Source organism: Solanum lycopersicum, chromosome 7, assembly GCF_036512215.1.
Source record: "Solanum lycopersicum chromosome 7, SLM_r2.1".
Lineage (NCBI taxonomy): Eukaryota > Viridiplantae > Streptophyta > Magnoliopsida > Solanales > Solanaceae > Solanum > Solanum lycopersicum.
Window position 1 is genome coordinate 28,697,611 of NC_090806.1, and position 26,289 is coordinate 28,723,899.

General features: G+C 35.3%; 1 protein-coding gene across 6 annotated transcripts in view; it reads right to left on the bottom strand.

Annotated features, from left to right (window-relative positions):
• LOC101260447 (exocyst complex component SEC3A-like) overlaps window positions 1–8,603 on the bottom strand; it is a 32,211-nt gene extending 23,608 nt beyond the window's left edge. For 4 of the 6 annotated variants that reach the window (XR_003247436.2, XR_011210651.1, XM_004242910.5 and 1 more), the window contains exons 1-7: window positions 8,119–8,603; window positions 7,946–8,016; window positions 7,740–7,820; window positions 7,602–7,669; window positions 7,435–7,537; window positions 5,335–5,483; window positions 2,633–2,750 (exon numbers count right to left, since the gene is read on the bottom strand). Coding sequence is in view for 4 of the 6 variants with exons in the window: in XM_004242910.5 (XP_004242958.1) it covers window positions 2,633–2,750; window positions 5,335–5,483; window positions 7,435–7,537; window positions 7,602–7,669; window positions 7,740–7,820; window positions 7,946–8,016; window positions 8,119–8,296 (768 nt within the window). In the remaining 2 variants the exon portion in view is untranslated. The remainder of the gene's footprint in view (window positions 1–2,632; window positions 2,751–5,334; window positions 5,484–7,434; window positions 7,538–7,601; window positions 7,670–7,739; window positions 7,821–7,945; window positions 8,017–8,118) is intronic. The other 2 variants (XM_019214878.3, XM_069286779.1) reach the window with 2 other exon arrangements.
• Between the last annotated feature and the right edge of the window lie 17,686 nt (window positions 8,604–26,289).

Here is a 26,289-nt window from a genome sequence, read left to right on the forward strand (position 1 = left end):
CACTTTCACAACAATTGCCACATGGTGAAATCTTTTAATGCCTCTTTTATTGCACTTGTCATTAATAATAAAGGTGCAATAGAACATAAGGATTTTGGGCCAATCAGTCTTATTGGTAGTGTGTACAAAATTTTGGCCAAAGTGCTCTCAGAAAGGCTAAAGAAGGTGATTGGGAATCTAGTCTCTGGTTTTCAGAATGCTTTTGTTCAAGGAACGCAAATCACTAATGCAACACTTATTGCCAATGAAGTTTAGATTAGAAGCAAAAAAGTGGTACTCCGGGTCTGCTTTTTAAACTTGATATTGAGAAATTGTTATAAACTGAGTTGGTCCTTCCTTATTTCGATCCTAAGGCAAATGGGGTTTGGAGAGAGATGGATTAGGTGGATCAAGTATAGCTTCCCCACAATAAAGTACTCTGTACTAGTGAACAGAAGTCTTGTGGGTTTTTCCTCTCCCGGTAGAGGCATCAGGCAAAAGGGGATCCCTTATCACCCTTCCTTTTTATTTTTGCTACGGAGGGTTTGAGTAGGATGTTGGAGAAGGCTAAACAACTTCAATGGATAGAAGGCTTTGAGGTGGGCAATCGTTATGGTCTACCAGTCTCGATCTCACATCTTTTATTTGCTAATGACACCTTTGTTTTATGTAGAGCTAAGAAATCTCAAGTCCAATATCTTAGTCTCACCCTTATGCTCTTTGAAGCATTGTCAGGTCTCCACATCAACATGTCCAAGAGCACTATATACCAGGTAAATGAGGTCCCTGATCTGGAACATATGGCAGATATCATGTGTTGCCTACTGGCTCCTTTCCCACCACCTACTTAGGTATGCTTTTGGGTGCCATGAATAGATCATCTCAAGTTTGGAATGTGATTGTGGAAAAGTTTGAGAGAAGGTTAGCTTCTTAGCAACAACAATACCTCTCTCTAGGGAGAAGATTAACACTCATCAATAGTGTATTGGACAACATTCCCACCTATTTTATATCCTTACTCCTTATTTCAGCTTAGGTGAAACAACGACTTGACAAAATCAGGAGAGATTTCTTTGGGAAGGCAACAACAAGGACCACAAATTCACCTTGTTAAATCGGCCAAAGTCGATTTGCCAAAACAATATGGAGGATTGGGGATAAAAGACTTGGCCTTACATAACAAGTGTATGCTATTGAAGTGGCACTAGAGATACAATCAAGAGTCGGCTGGCTTGTGGAAGGAAGTGATCCAAGCAAAGTATGGTAGTGATAGTCTTTGGCGCTCTAATAAAGTTAGTACCTCTTATGGTACGGGGATCTGGAGAGATATAACGAACCTGTGGGAAATATTCTCCTTACTTATGGTGGGAAATGGGAAACATATTCGGTTTTGGAAAGATATTTGGCTAGGAGACACTCCTCTAACGAATGTTTTTCCTAGCATTTTCCAGATTGCATCTCATCCAGACTCAACCATCTCTAAGTTCAGGATACTCAACAATCTCTAAATGCAGGGAAGACAATGTGTGGAATCTGATCCTAAGCAAAAATCTTAAGGACTGGGAGTTGGAAGAGGTTTTTAGCCTTATGGCCACCATTCAGACTGGTGCAATCAACAGTTAACACAGGGACAAACTTATCTGGAGACATAGCAGGGACATATCCTACTCAGTTAAAGCATGCTACCTTCAACAAAACTCCAAGAAGACCTTAATTAATCAATGGCCATGGAAATTAATCTGGAGAACTAAGTTGCCACCTAAAGTTATTTGTTTCAGGTGAATTACTCTTAAGAGACTCTTGCTTGACTCAGAATAACCTCATTAGGAGGAAATTCCAAATAGTCAACAAATGCTACATGTGCTTGTGCAACTTAGAATCTATTAATCACTTGTTCCTTCATTGCACAGTTGCGACAGGCCCATGGAACATGTACTTCTCACTTTTTGGACTCACTTAGGTCATGCCAAGATCATTGAGAGAGGGTTTTGTGTGTTGGAGTTCTTGCAAAGTTGGCAAGTCCATCAAGCAGATCTGGTCTTTGGTTCCAGCCTGTGTTTTGTGGTGCTTATGGACGGAGTGGAACAAAAGATGTTTTGATGGCACCCAACTCCCATCTCTACCTTCAAAACAAGATGCTTGATTACTCTTTTTGGTAGGGTTAATCTCTCTCCTGTATTTACTGTCGATTCTTACCTAGAATTTATCAGCTCCATAGATCTCTGTTGTTAGCTGTTTAGATAGCTTTTTTTTGCCTTTATAGGAGGTGATATTTCTTTCTTTTGTAATATGTGCATCTGCTTGATGCTTTTTTAGTAACATTCTCCTTATTTCATAAAAAAAATATGGAATGGTCACCTCATCTTACCAAAGGCAAGATATAAATGTTACACATAATCAAGTGTGAGAGCATACATATCGGGGAAATGGTAGTAAGTTGAATCTATGTAACAGAGAACAAGACAAACTTTGCCTTCTATTGCTCTTGGCAGAGAAGAAATTCATAAAGAACAAGCCAAAAGTCTAATCAAAGTAAAAGGTTATCAATTGTCATACAGAGGAGAACTGTAGCAACTCCTGAAATAGAAACCAAACTCTTCTCTGCCACTGGCATCAAAGCAATAAGAACTCTTCACAAAAATAAATGGGTCACCTCATCTATTAATGGCTCATTCTCCAAAATGGCATGCACATTAGCAGCTTCCAAAGCTTGAAGTTCTCGTTTCAACCGCTCAGAGAATGCCTCAGCTTCACCAATACCCATTACATAACTGTTGAATTTGAAAACCATAATCAGTAAATCAACCAAAATAGTGCAAGGGTGAAACAAAGGGTTGTCGATAAAAAAACAGCAACACAACTTAGTAGGAAACTTTAAAGCAGGGAAAACACAGTACAGAGTGTGTTTGGCATGAAAAAAACATCCCAGAACATGTTTTGCAATTTTTCCATGTTTGGTTGGTCAAAATATTTTCCCTAGAAAAACAAGTTCCTTAAAAATATGGATTCATTATACCCACCCCAACACCCCCACCCCTTCCCTCTCCTTAACCATCCCAACCCCTGCCACCCCAAAGCCTCCACTCCCCACAACATCCCGCCCCCATAGTGTGTTGCCAGATAACATATAAATACTCTTGAGAAAATATTTCTTTTACTGACCTACCAAACATTACAAATTAAGAAAGAAACCCACTTATTTTCCAAGAAAACAAGTTCCTCCTTACCAAACAAGTGTCTGCTAATAGTGATTCTCCAACTAAGAAAAACAATGATAGCGAACACGGTTATTTAGAATGTTTTAATTGATTCTTTAAACCCCAATTGTGTAATATAAAACTCAACATTAGATGACTAATCAAGGTTGCAAGAAAATCCTAACTAGACTTGAAGTATATGGTTCTGTAAACATATAATAGATGAAGAGGTATTTTAAATAGGGTTTAAGATCTGAAATACCCTTCAACTTTGTCATTAAAAGTTGATATCTAACTCAATACAAAAGTAGCTCATATATACTACTACCATTATAAAAATGGATCACCTATACCCCAACTGTTACATAAGTGGGTCATGTACACCCTTCTCACACATGATTTTTTTTAACTTCTTTAGGCATCATTATTTCAGTTTATATTCTTCTTTTATTTTTTTTCTTTGACGTTTTAGTATAAAAATAAGAGAAATAGAAAGAAAGAAGTGAGAAAGAAAAAGGAGAAAAAGTATGAAAAAAGAAGTTCAAAACCAATTTTTTTGAATATGTTGTAATTTATTTTTTATATCTATATAAAAATTTGGGACATATGATAAATTTTAGGGAGAAGGAACAAGTAAACCCCTAGGCTATGACCGAAATCTCAGAGACACACCCTAACTAAATTAAGGTCATATTACCCCCTTAACTCATTTAATATATAATATTGTACACCCTTTGGCTTATGTGGCACATTCGCGACTCCACTCAGTTGAGGCGTGTGGGACAGATTTGGATGTCAGGTAAGACAAAAAGGTGTACAAAATTACAAAAAGACAATGAGTTCAGGGGGGTAATAGGACCTACTTTAGTTAAGATGTGTCTCTAAGATTTCGGTCATAGTATGGGGAGGTACTTCTACATTTTCCCTAAATTTCACAAAAAAGTTGGTGGAAAATAAATTTGACCATCAAAATAATAAATCAAAATTGGTCGTTGAATCCAATAAGCCAAAAAATATGTGTGAGAAGGATCAAATATACCCCTTCCATGAATATCTTTTTTTATAAAAAAATTTTAAAAAAACAAACTTAGTGAGTCATTTGTGTAACATAATGGGTATATATGAGTCACTTTTATCGGGAGGAATATATCAGCTCTAAATGATAGTTAAATATATGAGACCCTTTTCCCTTTTAAATATATAAAAGTAGATGATTCTTCAATTCTCCATAGCGTGGAGAGTTCAAGGCATTGCTAGGTATATTCTATCAGCAACTAACTTGACCGATGCAAGATAAGCTCAGTAGTAAAGCAGCTTGCAGGTTAGAACAACCAAAATGCAGGTTCACTGTAGACACAAAAATTCAGAAATTGTACTGGCATTTGAATTAGTATGTTCATTTGTAAATTCAGCAAGAAGTTAACATAGACAGATCAATTGTAACCACAAGATTACACACTAATTTTACAACTCTGAAGTCTTGCATTCATGGTCATATGCACACTTTGTAACAACTCTAATCAAAACTTTAGCTGTTTGTACTCGTCTCTGCTCTTCAGGATTTGTTTCCTAATTATCTCAAGACAAAACTGAACCTACCATAAACTTTATTAATTAATAAAGTGATTAGACATGGGATTGCTACTTGTAAACCATTAGGAAACTGGTGGGCACTAGATACAAAACAAGGTAGAGAGTTATTTGTATTCAGAGTACTTCAAGACAGGTTTCAATCATTATTCCACTTAAAACTGTATGTTTTGTAATTCTACTCATCTAAAAGCAAGGAATCTATCTTTTGAAGTAGGTAACACTCCTACCTACACCCCCCTAATTCTATCATGGATGAGAATATGAGTTTTTTTAAAGAAAAAGAAGTGAGAATACTTAGCAAGTAGCCAACTATGTTGCTCAGACTCTTCAAAGATGTCGACAGGTGCGTGTCAGATCCTCCAAAAGTAGTATATTTTTGGAGGATCCGACATGGGCGTGGCAACAACGTTGGAGAGTTGGAGCAACTTAGCTAGTCAGCTCCCTCCATGACATGATAAAGTCGTGGCAAGAGGTCAACTTAAGTACAGCAGACATAAGAAGTTTAGATTTCGAGCAAAAATCAGCACAATGCAATGTCAAGAGAAGTGGGAAAGAGGTCACATACGTGCCTAACAGAGCCTCCATGTCCTCTTCCTCTGCTTGAGATACCAGTTCTCTTTCAACAGTTACTGTCATCTCACCTTCTTCTGCTACAGAAGTGACCGGCCCATCTTGAGGATTAGCCTGTTGCTTGGTAATTGCTGGAGTATTTTCCTATAAATTAGAATTACATAAAATGCATCAAGCAATCGCTTTTATTTTAGTTCCTGTTTAGAAACATATCATGTAATCATTGCAATGAGTAACTATCTCTAATGTCAAAAAAAAAAGAAGTAAGTGTTTATGTTCAAATTAAATAGTGAATGTGCATATGACCTGCAAAGACATTCTAACTAGAGAAACAAGTGACAACACTTCATTTATAATAATGAATGACTAGTTGTTTTACACTAGTTTCCTTCCTTAACCAGTAGAGTGTTTCCAACTGCATATTTTATAAGAAACATTCACAAACGACTCTGGATCCTTAAGCAAGATTAATAGAGAGATTACAAGTTTCCTATGAAATCAAAAAAAAGTTCTATATCCCCCAGCATATCTTGTTTACACCAAAAATAAAGAAGATTGAGGCAATTCATTCTCATCTTATGAATGTTGTTTCTCTTTCAAAAGCATCTTGCATTTCTTTCTTTCCACAAAGCCCACCAAATGCATGTGCATGTTGGGATTAATTCCCACAAGTCTTCTCCAGATTCATTTCTCCCTATCTCTTTCCAGCTATTCAGCAACTCCTTTGTGGTTTTTGGTACTACCCAGCACAAACCAAGAATGCATAAGAATATATTCCACAATTGGCAGTTGTTTTGCAATGAAGGAATACATGCCCATTGAATCATGCATCTTGTTTACACATAAAATACCTTCTTAAAAAAAGCTCAAGTGATGGTATTTCTGCTCCTCTCAGGCCATTTGTACTATTCCCCTGGCACTCCTTTAATTCTTTTGAGGTCAAAGGACTTAAAACCTATCGCAAAGTACATACGGTCCTCCATTAGATTAGAGGAAGGCTTAGGAATGAGAAGGTTGGAGATGGTGATTCCCGGTGATCAGAAGGACCCCAGAAAGAAGAGATTTTGGTGGGTCTATTTCATTTCTTGGGAGTCATGTCTAGGAGAAGCAATTGCTAGTAGTTCAATGTATCGGCAAACATATACTTAGCTTCTGTGTATTATATATTGCATAACAATTAATTCTAAAATAATTTACATCATAAAGAAATTAATGCTTAGCAAGAAAACTATTTTTTTTTTGACAAAGAAAACTATTTTTTTTGACAAAGAAAAAAAACTATTTTTCTAATATACCAAATTAGGCTACCGTACAGAATATCACAAAATAAATATTCTTTTTTTTAATTTGAAAAGGAGTTGGTATGCGTAGAATAAGGGTGAGTTTGGTATGGAGGAAAATATTTCTTCAATCCTCATATCTTTGGTAGATCAAAATTTTTGAAAAAATATTTTCTCTAGAAAACAAGTTCCTAAAAAATTAAGGGAAATGACCTCCTCGCAGAAGTAGGGAAAACAAGCTTCATAGGTGGTATTCATACTAATTGTCTCCTCCCCAGAGCGCCACCACCACTAGCCCCTCATCCCTACCCTATTATAACCACTTACAGTATTTGGCTAGGTTATATATAAATGTGTTCGAGATAATATTGTTTTTTTTACTTACAAAACACAGAAAATAAGCAAAAAGAAAACGATTTGTTTTCGACGAAAATATTTCCTTCATATCAAACACATCCCAACTTGATTGAAAACAAAGAATTCGGCAAATGAACAAAAGCACACATTTCTCGAATTGGATAACTGTTAACAGCTGTCATCCCATGAAGATGAGATGTAATGCTCCACATTGCAATCTCATGCTCCAAAATAAAACAATTCTGTTGGGCATTTTTGAGATGTACCTTACAAGAACATCTGATAAAAGAGTTATCATCAATAAGGATGATTTTATGCAAGCCTAATAGAATAATATACAGAGAGAAACAAACTAAAGAAATCCTTATGACATGGAGTAACTAAATGAAGCAAGCCAAGTTTCAAGTGAGGGCCTAGGCTATATGTTGGAAGATACTGGGTGGAACTTTTATACGTACCTTTGCCCAAAGAGCCATCTCTACCACATCTATGCCAACAACCTTGGGGAGACGACCAAGGATATCCTTACAGATGTTTAGGATGCAAAGCAAAAGGCGGTTCCTACAATTAGTTAAAAGAAAAGTGATTATACAGATAAAATAGAGAGTGATTATTAAAGAAATACCTATCGTCAACGTTACGCATTGTCCACTGAGGTGGAGTAACACTTTGACTTCTGAGATTATCGAAACCCTGTATGAAGAATAAGGTCCATATATTAGATGGAGGTGGAGTTGGAAAATAATTTAGGTATGAGTATTACCAGCATGAATGTACAGCCACTTGGATCATTAGTTACGAGCTCGACCTTTGAAAGATGCTTAAGCTTGTACAACTTTGCAGGCTACATGTGAATGCATAACATTATTGTGAGAGGTAATTCACAAGAGGCTAACTATATTTAGATACAGAAGCAAATAAATGTATGATGCATAATTAGAACATTGTGAAAAAGTAGAGAGTATTTACCTCAAGTACTCCACCATTGGAATATTTTAAGACACGAAGAAAAGCTTTAGTGCGTTGGCCTTTAGCTTTTGCTGCACAAACCACATTGTTAAACTCTAAAATTACATGTAACAACCCCCACTGACTGCCTATGATCCTGCTGGTTGAACAACAAAAAAAATGAAAAGCCGTACTGGAGATTGCGAGAACTCTGGGTTTAGCCATAGCACCACGGCTCAATTTTCCGGCAATGCCTATGATGCCGCTGGTTTTGGCAACACGGATCGACATTACAACTTGTTGTTTTGTGCCTTCAATAGCCGCCTCGCAAGCTCTTCGTAGCTCCTCATCGTCCGCGCTCGATTTCGCCATCCTTTCAAAATGTCTTAAACAATAAAACCCTCAATTCAATAAAAGCACTCCACCAAGAGAAAAATGTGGACAAGTTTGTTTGTTACAATTAGTTTTAACAAACTAATGTTCTACATCCCACTTATTTACTTCCAAAATCCTACACGTCTTTTTAAGTTGCTACTTTATTCTTACAAAATACATCATATAATATCAAAAATTGCGTTTAAACTACAAGTGTATAAAAATGATTGAATATTGATTTTATAAACCTAATTCAATAAAAGAAGAAATTACTTCAAATATAAAGAAAGCACATTCATGTGATATTAGAGGAACTTACAAAAATGACTATATTTATATGTTATTAAAGTTCAGTAGGTATAAGTATACTATAATATATATATATATATATATATATATATATATATAAAGAGTCAATTCCTCAAATAGTAACCCAAGTTAAGAGAATTGCCTTAAAATATCATTTATATTTCATTTAGGGAATTGACTCTACCTTAAAAGCATAAATTCAAAAGAGCAATGTTAAATTACGTAAATTTTCCTCAACTTAAAACTTAAAAAGATTATACAAATACCCTTCACTTGAAACATAAAAAGATTACGTAGTTATCCTTTAATTATTTTTTTTAAATAACTACACATCCCTCCCGCAACAAACATCTTGCATGGGAATTATCATCACTTTCGCTGGACAAATGCCACGCTTTCACTGGAAACACTACACCATTTTAGGCCTAAAATCTGAGCAACGCTTGAAAAGTGTTGCCTAAAATATTTTTGGGAACACTTTTTAAATGTAGCCTAATTTTTTAACTTTTCGCAACGATAATATTGGCAACACTTATAAAGTGTACCATTTAATAATATAGACTACACTTTATAAGCGTTGTCATATTATGAAATAAATGGCAACAATTATGTATATATATGGCCACACTTTTAAAGGGTCCTATTTTTATAATTGTAAAAACAACACTATAGAAGTGTTGCCTATAGTTTCCCTCCAACATTTTCAAATATTTCACTAAAATATTTGATTCCCTTCAACATTTTCAACTCCCCCTCCCATTATTTTTGGCCAAAGTTGAAGAGTAGAACACAACGCAGGTTCTTTCCTATATGAAAAACACACAATTTTTCTTCTCCAAAACATTAAATCGAAGAGTAGAAGATGGAGATCGAAGAGAGGACGTTGAAGATTGAAGAGAAGAGCTGAAGATTGAAGAACTGAAGCTTAAAACAAACTTCATCAAGCGTAAGAAAATTGGAGAGCTGAAGAAGGCTCGAAGAAGAAAATTGGAGAGTTGAAGAAGAATCGAAGAGCACTGCGATTTCTCTGAACATGAATTGAAGAAGACGATTTTCCTCTCAGCTTCTTTGTTCAAGATTGGAGAGCTGAAGAAGACGATTTTCTTCAAAGATTTCTGGGTAAACTGCTATTCCATCAGATTTCCTTTTGAAAATTGAAAGAAAATGCTTCAAAAATTTGTTTATAGGAATTCTGTCAAAACGCGGCTGGGTCGACGGACCTCGTGACGGGACGTCGTGGTCACGACGAGCCATCGTGGACCTCGCGATGGGCCGTCGTAGTCATGAGAGGCCGTCGTGGTCATGACGGGCCGTGGTATTGACATTGAGGATAACCTTATCTATGAAAATCTACTTATATTTGAACCATTCTACATAAAGTACCTTGTAAAGTTAGAGCATGTTCTACTTATATCACCTTCTCGGCATTTAGTATTAACTTGTTTCATGCCACTTTGGATAGAAGATTACTTGGATGTGGCTATCATGTTCCAGTAAGTGTTATTACATTTGTATTTTAATTAGAATTATGCAGACTTGTACTACTTTGTGATTCTTCTTACATCTACATAATCTGTATTTTTCTTGATAAGTTGACCTAATGTATGCTGTCTTGAGTTCTCTATGACTAGATCTTTTATATTGTGTTTGTATGTGATGGGATTTAATCGAATTATTATCCAACTCCATCATTATTAATTGTAAACTCATTTTTTTGATACTTTGTGATTTCCTTTAGTGAATTCTATGTCCCAAAAGTTTGTGGAACTGTGATACTTGATCTTTCCTTGAACAATTATCATGTTATTATTTGTAATACCCATGAACTGTGATACTTGCAAGTTTCTTCTGCTACTTCTCTGATCTTCATGACGAACATGCAGGATGGACCGTCATGGCTACGACGGTCCGTCACGCTTTCCGTTACAGCTGAACAAGTTTCTTCTGCTACTTCTCTGATCTTCATGACGAACATGCAGGACGGACCGTCATGGCTACGACGGTCCGTCACGCTTTCCGTTACAGCTGAAATTTCAAATTGATTAATTGTTAAATTTCTTAATTTTGTGTTCTTTCTTGATAGAACAAATTTGTTTACTAGAGGAATTGATATTCAAGTAGTTAACGTTGTTTGCGTGCATCATGGTTATTGTATAACACCAAATATTTTATATTGTGTCTTATGAAGTTTGAACCCTAATACAATATCTTATTTGTGTAGGAAAATGGAGGTGATCAAATTTGAAGTGGATGATGAAGAGTTTTTGAACTATTGTAAAAGTTTAAATACATATTTGATTTATTGTGTACACATTAGAATATTGATGTATAAGTATGGGTATGTACACAACACATACTATCTTTTGGTTGTACATGAAATATTTCTCGAAGTTTATTGAAAATATATAGCTTCAATTTGATGATTAATTAGTTCATTTTGTGTTTTAGATCACTTGTATGTATGTAAATATATTATATATATTTGTGCTACATGTAGGCTTATAAATGTTGAAATTATACTTTGTAAGTGTTGCTCTAGGTAGATAAAAAGTTACACTTTGAAAGTGTTGCAATAGATGACCAATAAAAGGCAACACTTTTTAAGTGTGACCAATAAATCTGAAAAGGCAACGCTTTTAAGTGTAGTCTAACAAAAAATAGGTGTTGCTAATGCACGTCTTCAAAGCGTGCCCTTATACCTATTTGGCTACGCTTTATAAGTGTTGCCAAAGATGGCAACATTTAAAAAGTGTTGCCTAATGTCAAAGGTTACGCTTCTTTTGGGCAGCCCCTAAAAAGTGTTGCTGAATGTCCAAAAGTGTAGCCTTTTATCAAAGGCCACACTTTTTGCTAGTTTAGGCTACACTTACGTGGTGTTGTTGTAGGCCGAAAATGGTGTAGTGAAAGACGTCAAATTTTCCTTGAAACTTCTCAACATCCAAAAAAAATTCAAACAACACAACCTCTGGAGATTTTTGTGTTTATATCATCCACAAGCACAACATTATTTCCCAATATTAATTCAACTTGTGAATTAGACACAAAGGTATGTCATGCTTACTCTTGTGATACAAGTTAATATTTTAAAACTCAAGTCTCACAACTAAACTTTTTAATTAAATTAGGTAAATATTAATCATCCATCTGTAACCACATTACAATATTGGACTTGTCTTTGAAATATTTCACTCCGCATCAAAAGTCGTAAGTTTTCACTCTACCCTGTTATGATTTTCATTGGACACTTGTAACAAATAATATCGTTACACCTACATACCGATTCCTTTATTTTAACCACTACACAATGCGGCCTGGAGTTAATATTGATATTCACTTTCCTCTATGCACCTCTAACCATCCAGATCCATCATAGATGACGATCGAAACCGAATTATCAAAGCAGAGTGTCCGTCACTATTAACAAGATAACGAAACATTTTATTGATTAGGTGATGTGAGTATTAGTTATTAGCAAGGGTTCTGTTGTTTTGTACAACAATTCTAGCCACGAAGGAACTTTAGAATTCACAAACAACAACAAACCTCCTAAACACAAAAAGCATATCAATACACTTTAAACATAATACTATATACATTACAAGAAATATCACTTTTAATGACCATTCTTACTGAGGGGATATCATTCCAGTCGTTAAAAGTATATTAATAAAGTCACAATATTTTCCCATCGTTGAAGATCAATTTTCATTAAATAGTAGTGATAGAATACTATCCGGATGTTAAAAGATTAGAATCCCGTTGTTAAAGAAAACTTAATAAATTAAAGGTGCTAATTAAGTTAAATAATAGCCTCTTTATTTTTTCTATACTTAATAATTTTCCTCTTCAATTTGCTTAACCACACACGTCTGTGTGTGCACCCACACCTCCCCTTCATGAAAAAAAATACTTCGACAGTTGATATTCCATGTCTGATGGAGCGATGTTCGATGTTTCTAGTTTCACTTTATGGTAAGAGTCTTAGAGAGTTCGGCAAACCTTTGACTTAGAGGAAATTGGACATAGATGCTTCTCGCAATTTCGTTAGACTAAAATTAGCAAAGTAGAGACACACAATTGTGTTGGGAAACACAAGGTACTAACAAAGAATGCCTGACAGGATAACAGCGGAAGAATACCCAAGTCTATACTTTCCCTTTTCGATTTGAACCAAGAGAAGATAAACAACCACAAGCAATATGATAGTAAGGCAGCAAGTAATTCAACCAAACAAATATAACAAGACAATAATAAACCAATCACACAAGACACCAATATTTACATGGAAAACTCTTTGATGTGAAGGGTAAAAAACCACGGGACCAAGAACTCCACTATAATCACCAAGAGTTACAATATTGTTCTCCAAAATTGGCCACAAAACAAGTGCCAAACAATGAGCAACAACAAAATAAGATTGCACCAAATCTAGAGAATTAAAGGAGCAAAATCACCAATTTCGCAGCTACTATTCACGATATCAAAACTGAAGCTGCAGGCCACCAAATCCAACTCTGTTAGTTCCTAATCAAAGATTGAGATGAAGATAATATGCTGTCCAAAAATCAGCTCAATCGGACAAGAAACGAAGCGGGAATCGCAATTTGAAGTTGGCTGTTAGGGCTGAATTATGACTGCGAAAAACTGCTCTTTTTCTCTCTTTTTGGCTGCTGAAAGAACTCTCTGTGTATATGAAAATAAGACCTGAATAGGCTTATATTTGCCTAATAAGAATGGCCTATGGGCAAAAATGGATTGGTGGGTTTTATTTATCCACTTAGGAAGGGAAAAAAGACCCATAACCCAACAATTCTCCCCCTCACGACTATGTGGAGGAGACCGCCATCCCGGCGACCATGCAACAATCTTCAAACTTCCCTCTTGGCAAAGCTTTAGTCATCATATCGGAACCATTGTCATTTGTATGAATCTTTTCAAGCTTAAGCAACTTAGAATCCAACACATCTCGAATCCAATGGTATCTCACATCAATGTGTTTAGACCGACCATGGAACGTAGAATTCTTGCCAAGATGTATAGCACTTTGACTGTCACAATAAAGCACATACCTCTCTTGAGCACAACCAAGTTCCCCCAAGAATCTCTTCATCCAAAGCAATTCTTTACAAGCTTCAACGATAGCAATAAGCTCAGCTTCTGTAGTAGATAGAGCAACACATTTTTGCAACCTAGATTGCCAAGACACAGCTCCCCCTACAAAAGTAACCAAGTACCCTGAAGTAGACTTGCCAGTATCAACATCACCAGCCATGTCTGAATCAGTATAACCACAAAGAATAGGCTTCCCTGTACCAAAACACAAACTCAGACTAGAAGTGCCACAGAGATATCTCATAACCCACTTCACAGCATTCCAATGTTCTCTTCCCGGATTAGAAAGAAAACGGCTAACAACTCCAACAGCGTGAGCAATATCCGGTCTTGTACAAACCATCGCATACATCAAACTAGCAACAGCTGAAGCATAAGGAACTTTCTTCATATCTTCCTTCTCATCATCACTAGAAGGACACTGTTTCGTGCTCAATTTGAAGTGCATAGCTAAAGGTGTACTGACAACCTTAGCTTTGTCCATGCTGAATCTGCGAAGTACTTTCTGAATGTACTTCTCTTGTGATAATACCAATTTCTTGGCCTTTTTATCACGGACAATCTGCATGCCAAGAATCTGCCTTGCTGGTCCTAAGTCTTTCATAGCAAAAGACTTACTCAACTCTTGCTTCAACTTCTGAATCCTGCAAGTATTATGACCAACAACAAGCATATCATCAACATAAAGCAACACAATAATAAAGTCACCATCAGAGAACTTTTGCACAAAAACACAATGGTCTGAAGAAGTCTTCTTAAAGCCCTGCTGACTCATAAAAGAACCAAACTTCCTCTACCACTGCCTGGGAGCTTGTTTCAAACCATACAAGCTCTTCTTCAATTTGCAAACATAGTTCTCTTTACCCTTGACTTCAAAACCTTCCGGTTGCTCCATATAAATTTCTTCATCTAAGTCACCATGGAGGAAAGCAGTTTTAACATCCATTTGCTCAACCTCTAAATCTAGACTTGCAGCCAAGCCTAAAACCACACGAATGGATGACATCTTCACAATTGGAGAGAATATCTCATCAAAATCAACTCCCTTTTTCTGATTAAATCCCTTGACAACTAATCTAGCTTTGTACCGTGGAACTGGATTACCATCTTCGTGTTTCACCCGAAAAACCCACCTGTTTTTCAAAGCTTTTCTGTATTTAGGTAACTTAACCAAATCAAAGGTATGATTATCATGCAAGGATTTAATCTCATCTTCCATAGCATCAAACCATCTTTCTTTTTCTTCACTTTCCATGGCCTCATCAAGACTCTCAGGTTCTCCCCCGTCAGTCAAGAGTACATACTCATTGGGAGAATAACGAGATGAAGGAATTCTCTCTCTACTAGATCGTCTGAGAGAACTCTCTGGAGCATCTATAATTGGTTGTTGGACAACCACATCATCTTGCACTGGAGCATCAACAACATCATGCCGGTCATTCTGAACATGATCACCATCTTCATTATCAACTTGATTTTCATCATTATGAAGATTTTCTTCCGGTGCAATAGTTAAAGGAACTGGATCAACATCAACTAAGCTCTCACTACTCTGAAAATCAGCCTTGTCAGCTTTGTCAAAATCTTCAATTGTTTGGTCTTGAAAGAACACAACATCACGGCCTCTAACAAGTTTCTTCTCAACAGGATCATAGAAACGATAGCCAAATTCATCTTGACCATAACCAATGAAGATACACTGCCTAGTTTTAACATCCAACTTTGACCTTTCATCCTTAGGAACATGTACAAAGGCTTTACACCCAAAGACTCTAAGATGATCATAAGAAACATTCTTACCAGTCCAAACTCTGTCAGGGACATCACCATCTAAAGCAACAACAGGAGATAAATTGATAACATAAGCAGCAGTATTAAGTGCTTCTTCCCAAAAGGAATCTGACAGCTTAGCATCTGAAAGCATACATCTAACCCTCTCGACTAGAGTTCTGTTCATCCTCTCTTCTAAACCATTTAACTGAGGAGTCTTTGGAGGAGTTTTCTGATGCCTAATACCCTGCTCTCTACAATATCTATCAAAAGGACCAATATACTCACCACCATTATCTGAGCGGATGCATTTCAATGTCTTCCCTGTTTGTCTTTCAACCAAGGCCTGAAAACCCTTGAACACATCAAGTACTTGATCCTTGAACTTCAAAGGAAATACCCAGAGTTTGCGAGAATGATCATCAATAAAAGTCACAAAGTAAAGTGCACCACCATGAGATCTTACCTTAAAAGGACCACACAAATCAGAATGCACCAACTCCAGCAAATCGAGCTTTCTTGAAGGCGGATGACTCTGAAAAGAAACTATTTTCTGTTTACCGGCTAAGCAATGAACACATTTCTTCAACTTTTCTTGTTTCACTCCAGAAAGCAAATTTTTCTTAGCCAAACTATCAATCCCCTTCTCGCTCATATGACTCAGCCTTCTATGCCATAACTCTAATGAAGTATCATTCTCCACCAAATTTACTGAGTCTCTGGACATGGAGCCCTGACATACATACAAGTTAGACAACTTGTCACCACGGGCCACAACCATCAAACCTCTAGTAAGCTTCCACTGGCCAACACCAAGTGTATTAACATAACCCTCATCATCAAGATATCCCACAGAAATCAAATTCAAGCGAACACCTGGAGCATGCTTGACATTATTGAGAACTAGTTTGGAACCATTGTTACTTTCCAAACAAACTGTCCCAATGCCTATAACTTCAACTTCATGAATATTGCCCATTTTCAACGTTCCAAAATTACCTGGAGTATAAGAAGAAAATAATTCCTTCTTTGGCGTGACATGAGAAGTAGCACCAGAATCCACAAACCAGCTAGACTCATCACGAACAAGATTAATGGCATTTGCATCACAAGAAACAATAAGATTATCATTAGCAACAACAGCAACACGATTTTCATTATCGCCTTCTCTCTTTTGTTGTCTCATATCTCTCTTGTGCTTGTAACAATATTTCATGATATGCCCATTCTTGTGGCAATAGTCACATGTAATATTCTTGTATTTAGACTTTGACTTGCTTCTACTTTTACCTCTATCATTCTGACCTCTGGACTTGTTTCTCCCCTATCTTCAGTAACCAAAACATCGGAGTGTGAAGCTGAAGAAGATGAGGCTTGAGATCTTCTTCTAATTTATTCATTCAAGACACCACTCTTAGTATATTCCATGGTTACAACACCATTGGGAGCAGAATTAGTCAAAGAAACTCGAAGAGTTTCCCAAGAGTCTGGCAGAGTATTAAGAAGCCAAAGTCCCTGTATCTCATCATCAAACTTTACATCCATTCCGGGCAGCTGGTCAAGAACACCCTGAAAATCATTAATATGATCAGAAATAGGAGTGCCCTCTTTATACCTGATATTCATTAATTGTTTCAATAGGAACAACTTGTTGTTGCCAGTCTTCGAAGCATAAAGTGTCTCGAGCTTGTCCCACAAACTTTTGGCATGTGTCTCATTCACAATATGATTTCTAACATTATCTTCAACCCATTGTCTAATATAGCCACAAACCTGTAGATGCTCAAATTCTCATTCTTCATCATTCAAAGACTGAGTCTTATTAGAAGCAAACACATGTAAATGCATCTTCTTGACAAATAGAAGATCTTTCATCTTGCCTTTCCAAATATGATAGTTACTACCATTTAAACACACCATTTTGCTCATATTTGCCTCCATCATTCAAAACGACAATCAACAATAACCAATGCTCTGATACCACTTTGTTGGGAAAGACAAGGCACTAACAAAGAATGCCTGACAGGATAACAGCGGAAGAATACCCAAGTCTATACTTTCCCTTTTCGATTTGAACCAAGAGAAGACAAACAACCACAAGTAATATGATAGTAAGGCAGCAAGTAATTCAACCAAACAAATATAACAAGACAATAATAAATCAATCACATAAGACACCAATATTTACGTGGAAAACCCTTCGATGTGAAGAGTAAAAAACCACGGGACCAAAAACTCCACTATAATCACCAAGATTTACAATATTGTTCTCCAAAATTGGCCACAAAACAAGTGCCAAACAACGAGCAACAACAAAATAAGATTGCACCAAATCTAGAGAATTAAATGAGCAAAATCACCAATTTCGCAGCTACTATTCACGACAGCAAAACTGAAGCTGCAGGCCACCAAATCCAACTCTGTCAGTTCCTAATCAAAGATTGAGAGGAAGATAATATGCTGTCCAAAAATCAGCTCAATCGGACAAGAAACGAAGCGGAAATCGCAATTTGAAGTTGGCTGTTAGGGCTGAATTTTGACTGCGAAAAACTGTTCTTTTTCTCTCTTTTTGGATGCTGAAAGAACTCTCTGTGTATATGAAAATAAGACCTAAATAGACTTATATTTGCCTAATAAGAATGGGCCTATGGGCAAAAATGGATTGGTCTAAATTGGGCTTTTATTTATCCACATAGGAAGGGAAAAAAGACCCATAACCCAACAAATTATGCATCTCTCGCATGTTTGTTAGAGGAAAATCAGTAGATTGAGAAAATCACATCTCTATATTCCAACTTATGAAGAGGTAATGTAGGTCTTTTTTGTCTGATGGAAGAATAACGAAATTAGTCTTCTCTTCTTACTAGTTGTTGTGACCTATGCTATTAATATAATTCGTGATCTTGGAGTTTCTAGATCATCAAGGTAAAATTCTGTTACTATAACTATGGATTGCTTTTTGAAATGCTTGGTTTTGTCCTATTATTTTTCCCCTCAATTTCTCATTTTGCATGGTATGATTTTATCTCGATTTCTGTTTCCTCTTTTATTGTGCATGCACTTAAGTATATTAGTTGTAAGCATCTGTGTTGTACGTACGAATGTGAGCACTCCTGTTAGTGTCTTTGATTGAAAATAAAACATGTTGAGATAATGATTATAACTGTAGAAAATTGATGTTTATCTCATTTAGAATGGATTGGAAGTCGAAGTTGGGGCAATTAGCAGATGTATTTTTACTTGTATAGTAGTAGGAAATAGGAAGATAAGTTCTTACCTAATAACTTGAACTCAATAAAATAATGAATATGTACTTCAATTTTGTCTAATCTTTACAGTGACGTGTGCCATGAAATAGAAATAGAAATTGTCACCGAAGTTCCATGAAACTATAAGCTTGCTCGTAAATACTTTTATAATGATCGAACAGCATCCATTAACAGATGGTAAAATATTTATGTTTGCATGCACATTGTTGTTTTATCAACTACCTATTTTAGGAATGAAACATGAAACATTAGATATTGTTTTGTGTGTGTGTGTGGTGTGTATATATATATATATATATTTGAAGAATGAGGATTAAAAAGTACTACAATGTTATTAGTATTCCCTTCGGATTAGATCCTTCTTCGTGTACTGCCCTTGTAACATCGAATGTATAATTTCAATTACTTTTTCTTTATTTGTCATCCTTAGAAGAGCCTAAAATAATAGAGAAAATAGATTCTTGCATCTTTTCAATTGAACCCTTGAATCTTGTATAGGGTAATAGATTCGTTGTTGATATTAACTAAATACACTGACAATATTATGAAAATTGCTACACTATCAGGTTGAAGTAAGGCAGGTAATATTCAAGAACTGGTTAAAATATTGATTAGTGTAATATTTATAATCGTGTAGTATTAGATACTGACCCATGTAAGCCGATTTGTCTCAATCGATACACGACCTGTCAATAACTATCACATCGTAATTGTATACTTCTATTTTGTCGTAAGTTTGCTAGATGAAGCATACATATTTTAAGAAATTGAGTTGGTTAATGGCCACAAAATCTAAAGACATTATCTATTGGTTGGAATAGCATAGGTGCGGAGGACCACATTTGGTGGATTTTTAGTTTAGGGAAGTATATTAGTATCAGTTGTAAGTCTTGTAAAAATGACAGAAAGTGACAATGTGCTAAGATAGAATTTGAAACCTCCCCATGTGCAATAGTGTCTTATTTTATCATTCATTGAGCAAGCATTGAGATACAATACTCACTCTGGGGGCAAACATTCTTTGATATCTATTATAACTTTGTATTGTTTTGTGATTTTTTTGAGCTCGATCTATGAAGATCAGGTAAGGTTGGGTTAATTTATTAAAGAGATAGTAATTGGGGCGTAGATTGTTCTTGCAAGTCTTTTGAGCATATCATGGGTGTTAGAATGTCTCATATTGGTGAGGGAATATGTTACTATCTCTTTTTATAGGTTGTACAGACCTTAGTGTGTTAGCATTTGAGGTTGAGTTAGCTAAGATGAATTTTTTTACAATAGAGGTTTGGCTTCAGTACATTAATATTTGCGCTTTCTTAAGCTTGAGGTGGGTAGCTAGGTCAAGTTGTGCCCTATTTGGTTTGTAGATTTGAACAGTCACACTATTCTCATGGAGGTTCATTACTTACAATAGTAAAATGTTAATTATTGAGTTCCTTATTTGCTAATGTCTACACCTTCAGGGTGGGAACTAAGCAGGGAAGTTGAAGCTCGGTAATGAGTAGTTAATAACCAATCAAATAATGACTCAGTGATCCATAATTTACTGTGAGATCGAATCCACAAAGAGCAGCCATTGCCATTCCCATGGAATGTCTTGTCATGATAATGAGAATTAGTGTTTTGTAACGTAAATGAAAGTTCTTGAACTATGCTATGGTTTCTTCATTGTTTTTCTCACTCTTTATTAGATTGTTTACTATTTTTCCTATCTATTGTGTAGTGTGTCCATTTGTTGGGGTATTGTAACTTGTATTGTTTCCACTAGCCTCAGTTCTGTAGCTTCTGCTTAGTGCCTCCAATATGATGTTTTTTTAAAAAAAAATAAAGTTTACAACATGTTGTTTGCTTGCTTTCACATATGAGAAAAGTATTATGACACCTCGAGTATTGTCGACTTAGTTGTTGCTAACACATGTTGGTTTGCTGCTACTTTAGCTACTTCCTACTGATATTGGATGATGAAGTACTATTTAGGTCCTTTATGTTTTTAGATGATGCTCTACATTAATGTTAAGTATTACATAATCTTCTTTTATTATATATTTAAGAGGAAATTAGAAGATTGCATAAAGTTTTATATTTATTCAATAGTAGCATGTGTTAAAAGAAGAACTTCAGTCTTTTCTCGTTACTACTCATGACTTATATCTCATCAAGCTTGCTCATTTCTTAGACTACATATTCTTAGACTATTCTTCTCATCAAGGTAAGTTTTTTCTCGTCACTGAGTTCCTTTATTTTCAGAAGAAATCCTTTTAAATATGTGATGGTATCTCTTGGGCAGATGTATGTACACCTGCCTATTGAGAATTTCATTATTGACTACCTGCAAGAAGATTCATCTAATTAAGACCTTCAGGAACTGAAAGTGAGAACAATAGAGAGATCCTTATTTCTGTAATACTCATCAATTCGTTTAGAAATCTTAAATTATCTGAGTACATCAAAAGCAGATACCAGTAGTAATATACAAAAGACAGAGAGCTTAACCGTGGCCTAAACCTAACTGAATTCCTTTACTAGAGTTAGTTTTTCAGTTCTTTGTGTTGAACCTACCTACAAAAAAGGGTTTTTTTTACGGGGTAATATCTTTTTTGTTTACTTATGGGTTGTAGAAAATTTGAGTACTGAACAGAGTAGCTGGGTCGTTGAGATGGTAGATTTGGTTTCTCTCCATAGGTTACACCATGTCTTAGGTAATTCATTAGTTTATATCATCCTCTTGAACAAGTATATGGGTGCAAGCAGGTAATCAGAAGCAAACCTTGTTTTTGATAATTGGCCTAAGTCATCTCCAACCACTCGAAGTTGTCCGCATAATTCATTTAGACACCTCAACTAATCCTTGTGCCAATTGAACACTTTATTTGTTCAAAAGTCATTCCTATTAGACACAAAATGTTGACATGGCAAAAACGTGTAATTCACTTTTCTTGAGCGCGTGAATTTATTAAAAATAGTATTTTTCTTTTTTTTTCTTAATTTATACCCTTTATACCCCTAAGTTAATTTTTTTAAAAAAAAATTAACAAAAAAGAAGAAGAACAGTTCTTCTTCTTCACTATTCCTATCAACCCAAACCCAACCCCCATACCCATACACCAATGGTTATCTTCTTCCCCCACCATTCTAATGATTTCAAAATTCTTAGTCTTAGTGTTTATCTTCTTCCCCCACCATTCTAATGGTTTTAAAATTCTTAACATTTTGTTTCATTTATAAATTTTTTCGGAGAGATTTTTTTGCCCATCTTTCTCTACCTAAAAAACGAGATGAAGTAAAAAGTTATAATTAATAAAAAGCTGATGAAAAAAAAAATTGTTGGGTTAAAGATGGAACTGTACAAGGAGGGGAGGGGAGGGTCACCATTAATGGAGTTAGAGGAAATGTATTTTTTGTTCCGGTTGAAGGGGCAGGGAAGTGGTGTTTAAGTTTTGTTTTTTTTTCATTTTTTTTACTTTAAAATAATTTCTTAAATTTTTTTACTTTATAATATAATGTTTAAATAATTTTTTGGATTAAAAAATAACACATGTCATTATTTAATTGGTCAAATTGACATGTCAGCGCGAGTGTATTTCACACACCCTCTTTTTTTGTTTATTCTCGAAAAAATGTTCAAATGGTTCAAATTCAGAATGGTTGAAGTGTTCAATAGGTAGTACGTCTAGTTGAGGTGTCTAAATGAATAATCGGGACAAGTTTGAGTGGCCGCATATGACTTTGGCCTTTGATAATTTATTCAAAATTAATTTCCAGTGATCATATGCACTATGCATTTCAATAGTCTCATGAATTATTGGTTCATTCTCTTAGTACCCTAGCAAATTTGAGAAATCTATTGTGTGCAACTTAAGTTCCAAATTTGAATAATAGCCTTCATAGGTCTTCTAGACTATTTCTTACAACTTGCTTGAGACAAATTATTCTGGAAAAACTGTGTACTAAGCATTCCAAATATGTTGAGAGTAAAGAACTTTGGAGCAGTGACACATATAACATATACCCTCCAAAAATAAAAAAATCATAACTTATTCTAGGTGTGAATTTATATATGAAGCTTTCTCACTTTTCCGAAATATGAAAAAAAAGATAAAATAGCATGAAATGAATGATTGTAGCATAAGCATGTCATGGTTCGATTAAAGAAGCCTCAATCTTTTTCCTTGTATGATTCAAGATAGATATGAAATAGGTCATGCAACATTTTTTGATGTCCTAACTGCTTGTTCTCATTCTGGATTAGTGGACGAGGCTAGGAGCTCCTTTATATCAATGTAGAAAAGGTGGAGTACAAATCCAAAAGGCTGAACACTATAGTACATAAATCTCCTTGGGAGATCAGGGATGCTAGTTTAAGCTTTTGAACTTGTCAAACAAATATCTTTTGATCTTTCTTCTCATGCTTGGGAGATATTACTTTAGTTTTTGTAGAGTCCACAAGAATTTTTATTTAAGGGATCTTGTATTTTGATTTAAGTCATCTTGTAGAGAAGAAACTTCTAATCTTTTATTGTTGGTAAATAACAGATATTATTACCAAAAGAGCCATGTAAGAATAAGGAAAATTAGGGTCTTGACAGCCCCTAGCCTTGCTGATCAGAGTATCCAAACAATCATACTAACTATGGGTATCTTGAAAACTTAATGTAGTAGTTAGCTTTTCCTTCTTACTTGCTCTAGTGTTGATCTCCTAGACAACATTTTGTATAAGAACACCCAACTATCCTTGAATTTTATCGAATATGTATTTTGCAAGAGGCATGTTGAAAGATGCAGCTGCTAAATTTTCTACTGAAGTTTGTAACAAAAATAAATTATAAAAACTCTCGTGCTAAAGTCAATGAATTATAAGAATCCACGTGATTTTATTAGAAACTTCGATGTTTGGCATCCTTTTTATCAAATATCTTGAGGTTTTATGTTTTTTTATTACGAGTTGATATTCTTGTATATCAATCTATTTTCATCTTTTCGAGACCTATATTTTACTTTTGGAACTCGTTTTTTAGTTTCCCTTTTCACTCGAATACTCAAGAACAGGAAAAGAATGAAGTCCATTAGACTTGTATTGTATTTACATGCATAAAAATAAAATTACATAAGAACCATGTTCGATCCATCATATGCACGAAAATATTTGTATCTCCTAGTTTTACACTCCAAAATCGATACAATATATTATTATTGTATAGATTATTGGAGAGTACAACTAGGGGATGTAAATATGATATATCTAATCATGCCAGGTTTTGAACTTTATTAAGAAAAAATATCACTAATCATTAAGTGAAGAAAAGAAAGGCTCATGAGCAAGAATAATTCATAATACTTAACAAACACAAGCAAAATGTTTAGCAGTTTATCCCTAATGAAATTAACAAATAACCCGACAAAATGGTCACAATATGCATGTTTTTAAAGTTGTAACTAGTTCTAATTATATTCAAAATAAACCAACCAAACTACAATGATTAAATGAGTTGCGGCTACTTAATCTAGGCATGTAAACATCCTACTATGTCACCACACAAGTCCAAAACTGATTGTGAGTATGAAAAGTAACATTTACTATATCATCACATATATGAAATTCTTAACTAATAAGAAAATGAGTTATTATAGTGTTTATAGGTAGTGTGTCAAGTTTCATGAAGTTTGAAGGTCAAAACGTCCAAGAACATCCATGACGTTCGAAAGGTTTGCCTTGAAATGACCTTGCATGTCTTAACATGTTTCGTGGAGTTTTATGTGCTCGTTTTTAATGAAATTGGTGTGGGAAGTCCTAAACTCGTATAGGATCATATTCGGGTTGGAAAAATATGGGAAAACATCCCCAAGGACCAATCATGGGTCCTTGAGGAAGGACCCATCTTTGAGCCAAAGGCTTTCAAGTCCATCCCCAATCAACTGAGGCAATCGATGACCAGTAGGCTGGTCGACACCACGTCGTTGGAAGGTATGGGTCAAGACTTACCATAGGGAGATTAAGATCCCAATGTCCAGTCTCAGTCCCAAACGATGGCCAGCCAGGATGGTCCGTCTACTGGCTGACGCCCCGTTTGTGGGCTCCGTCGATGGGTCTGTGTCACCTGTAGATTTACTGTAAAATGCAAGGGTGAATTGGTAAATTCACCCAACCTCTAAATAACGGTTTGGACGGTTATTTAGGGGTATTTTAGGTATTTTAAGTTGATATGTAAGACCTAAACACCTAGATGAACTCATTCTTTCAAATCAAAACGCCAAAATCTCTAAGAAATTCTCTAGAACTCCATTGGAGCAAAAACATAAGGAAGAGCTTGGATTGGAGATTTGATTGGTGATTGTTCATAAATTGTGTGGATTAACATCAGTGAGGTACAATTTCTTCATCCATGAAACTCTCTTCATCAAGGAGTCAACTTCCAAGAGATTTTCTAAAGTCTTCTACAGATGTACTTGTCCAATTTCATGATCTAGCCATGGGTTATTGCATAAAACATTTTGGATCATTTAATATTTGATTTAATTGATGTTAATTAAGTGATTCTAAACTAAATTCTTGATGAACCCATGCAAAACATAATCTGTTCAAATTGGCAATATTTTGGATGAGATGTTCTTGTATTAATGCTTATGAATTCTAGTGTAGTTTTCTATGGGCTTTTGAATTGCCACATTCGAGGAGTACCCCCTAGACGTAACCGGCGTCGTCGTCCTCTTTGAGGACTAAGATTAGACTCTTAGCTTACATCATTACATTTATAGGTTAAAAATGCAGAAAAATTTAAAACTTTTCATTACTTCTACATTAAGGTTTACATAAACCTCTACATACACATAATATTCATATCGAGTATACATAGACCCTTCATATAGGAAGATTACATAGACTTATACTTTTATTGCACATAGATATATAAGATATAGCATAGTCTTAAAAGAGTGTCTCATCTCATAACAATCTAACACAAGAGTATATCAATTGGGCATATCCCATACATTAATGTAATAAAGCCACATTTAGGCTATATAATCATCTTTAGTACTCAAATGAAAAGGAAAGAACATAGAAGTCTTAAAACTAAAACAATTTCATAAGCTTGATATTGGCATTGCCCTAGGAAAGTGAGGACCAACCCAACTTGGATGATTGAGAAATTGCAAGTCTTCTTCAAAGTCGTCTCAAAAACCATTCAACGACCGGAAGCTAAAATGTTTGGGAAAAGGGAGAAAATGGGGTTAGGTCATCACATGTACTAAGTATGAAACCATCTACACGTATAATATCAAATCATGCTAAAAAGGGACATTTCATTAAAACATGCTATTTTAATATTTAGAAAGTCTTATGAACATTCAAGAACCAATACAAGTCATTGATATATATTCATCAAGTCAATACCATGTACTATACAAGACCAAAACACCCTAAGTCTAATCAAGTCACATGCATATCAACATACTTGAACCCATAATAAAATATAACTCTATCATAAAGTCATAACATCACAAGCATGAATAAGAGTTCATCACATTATAACA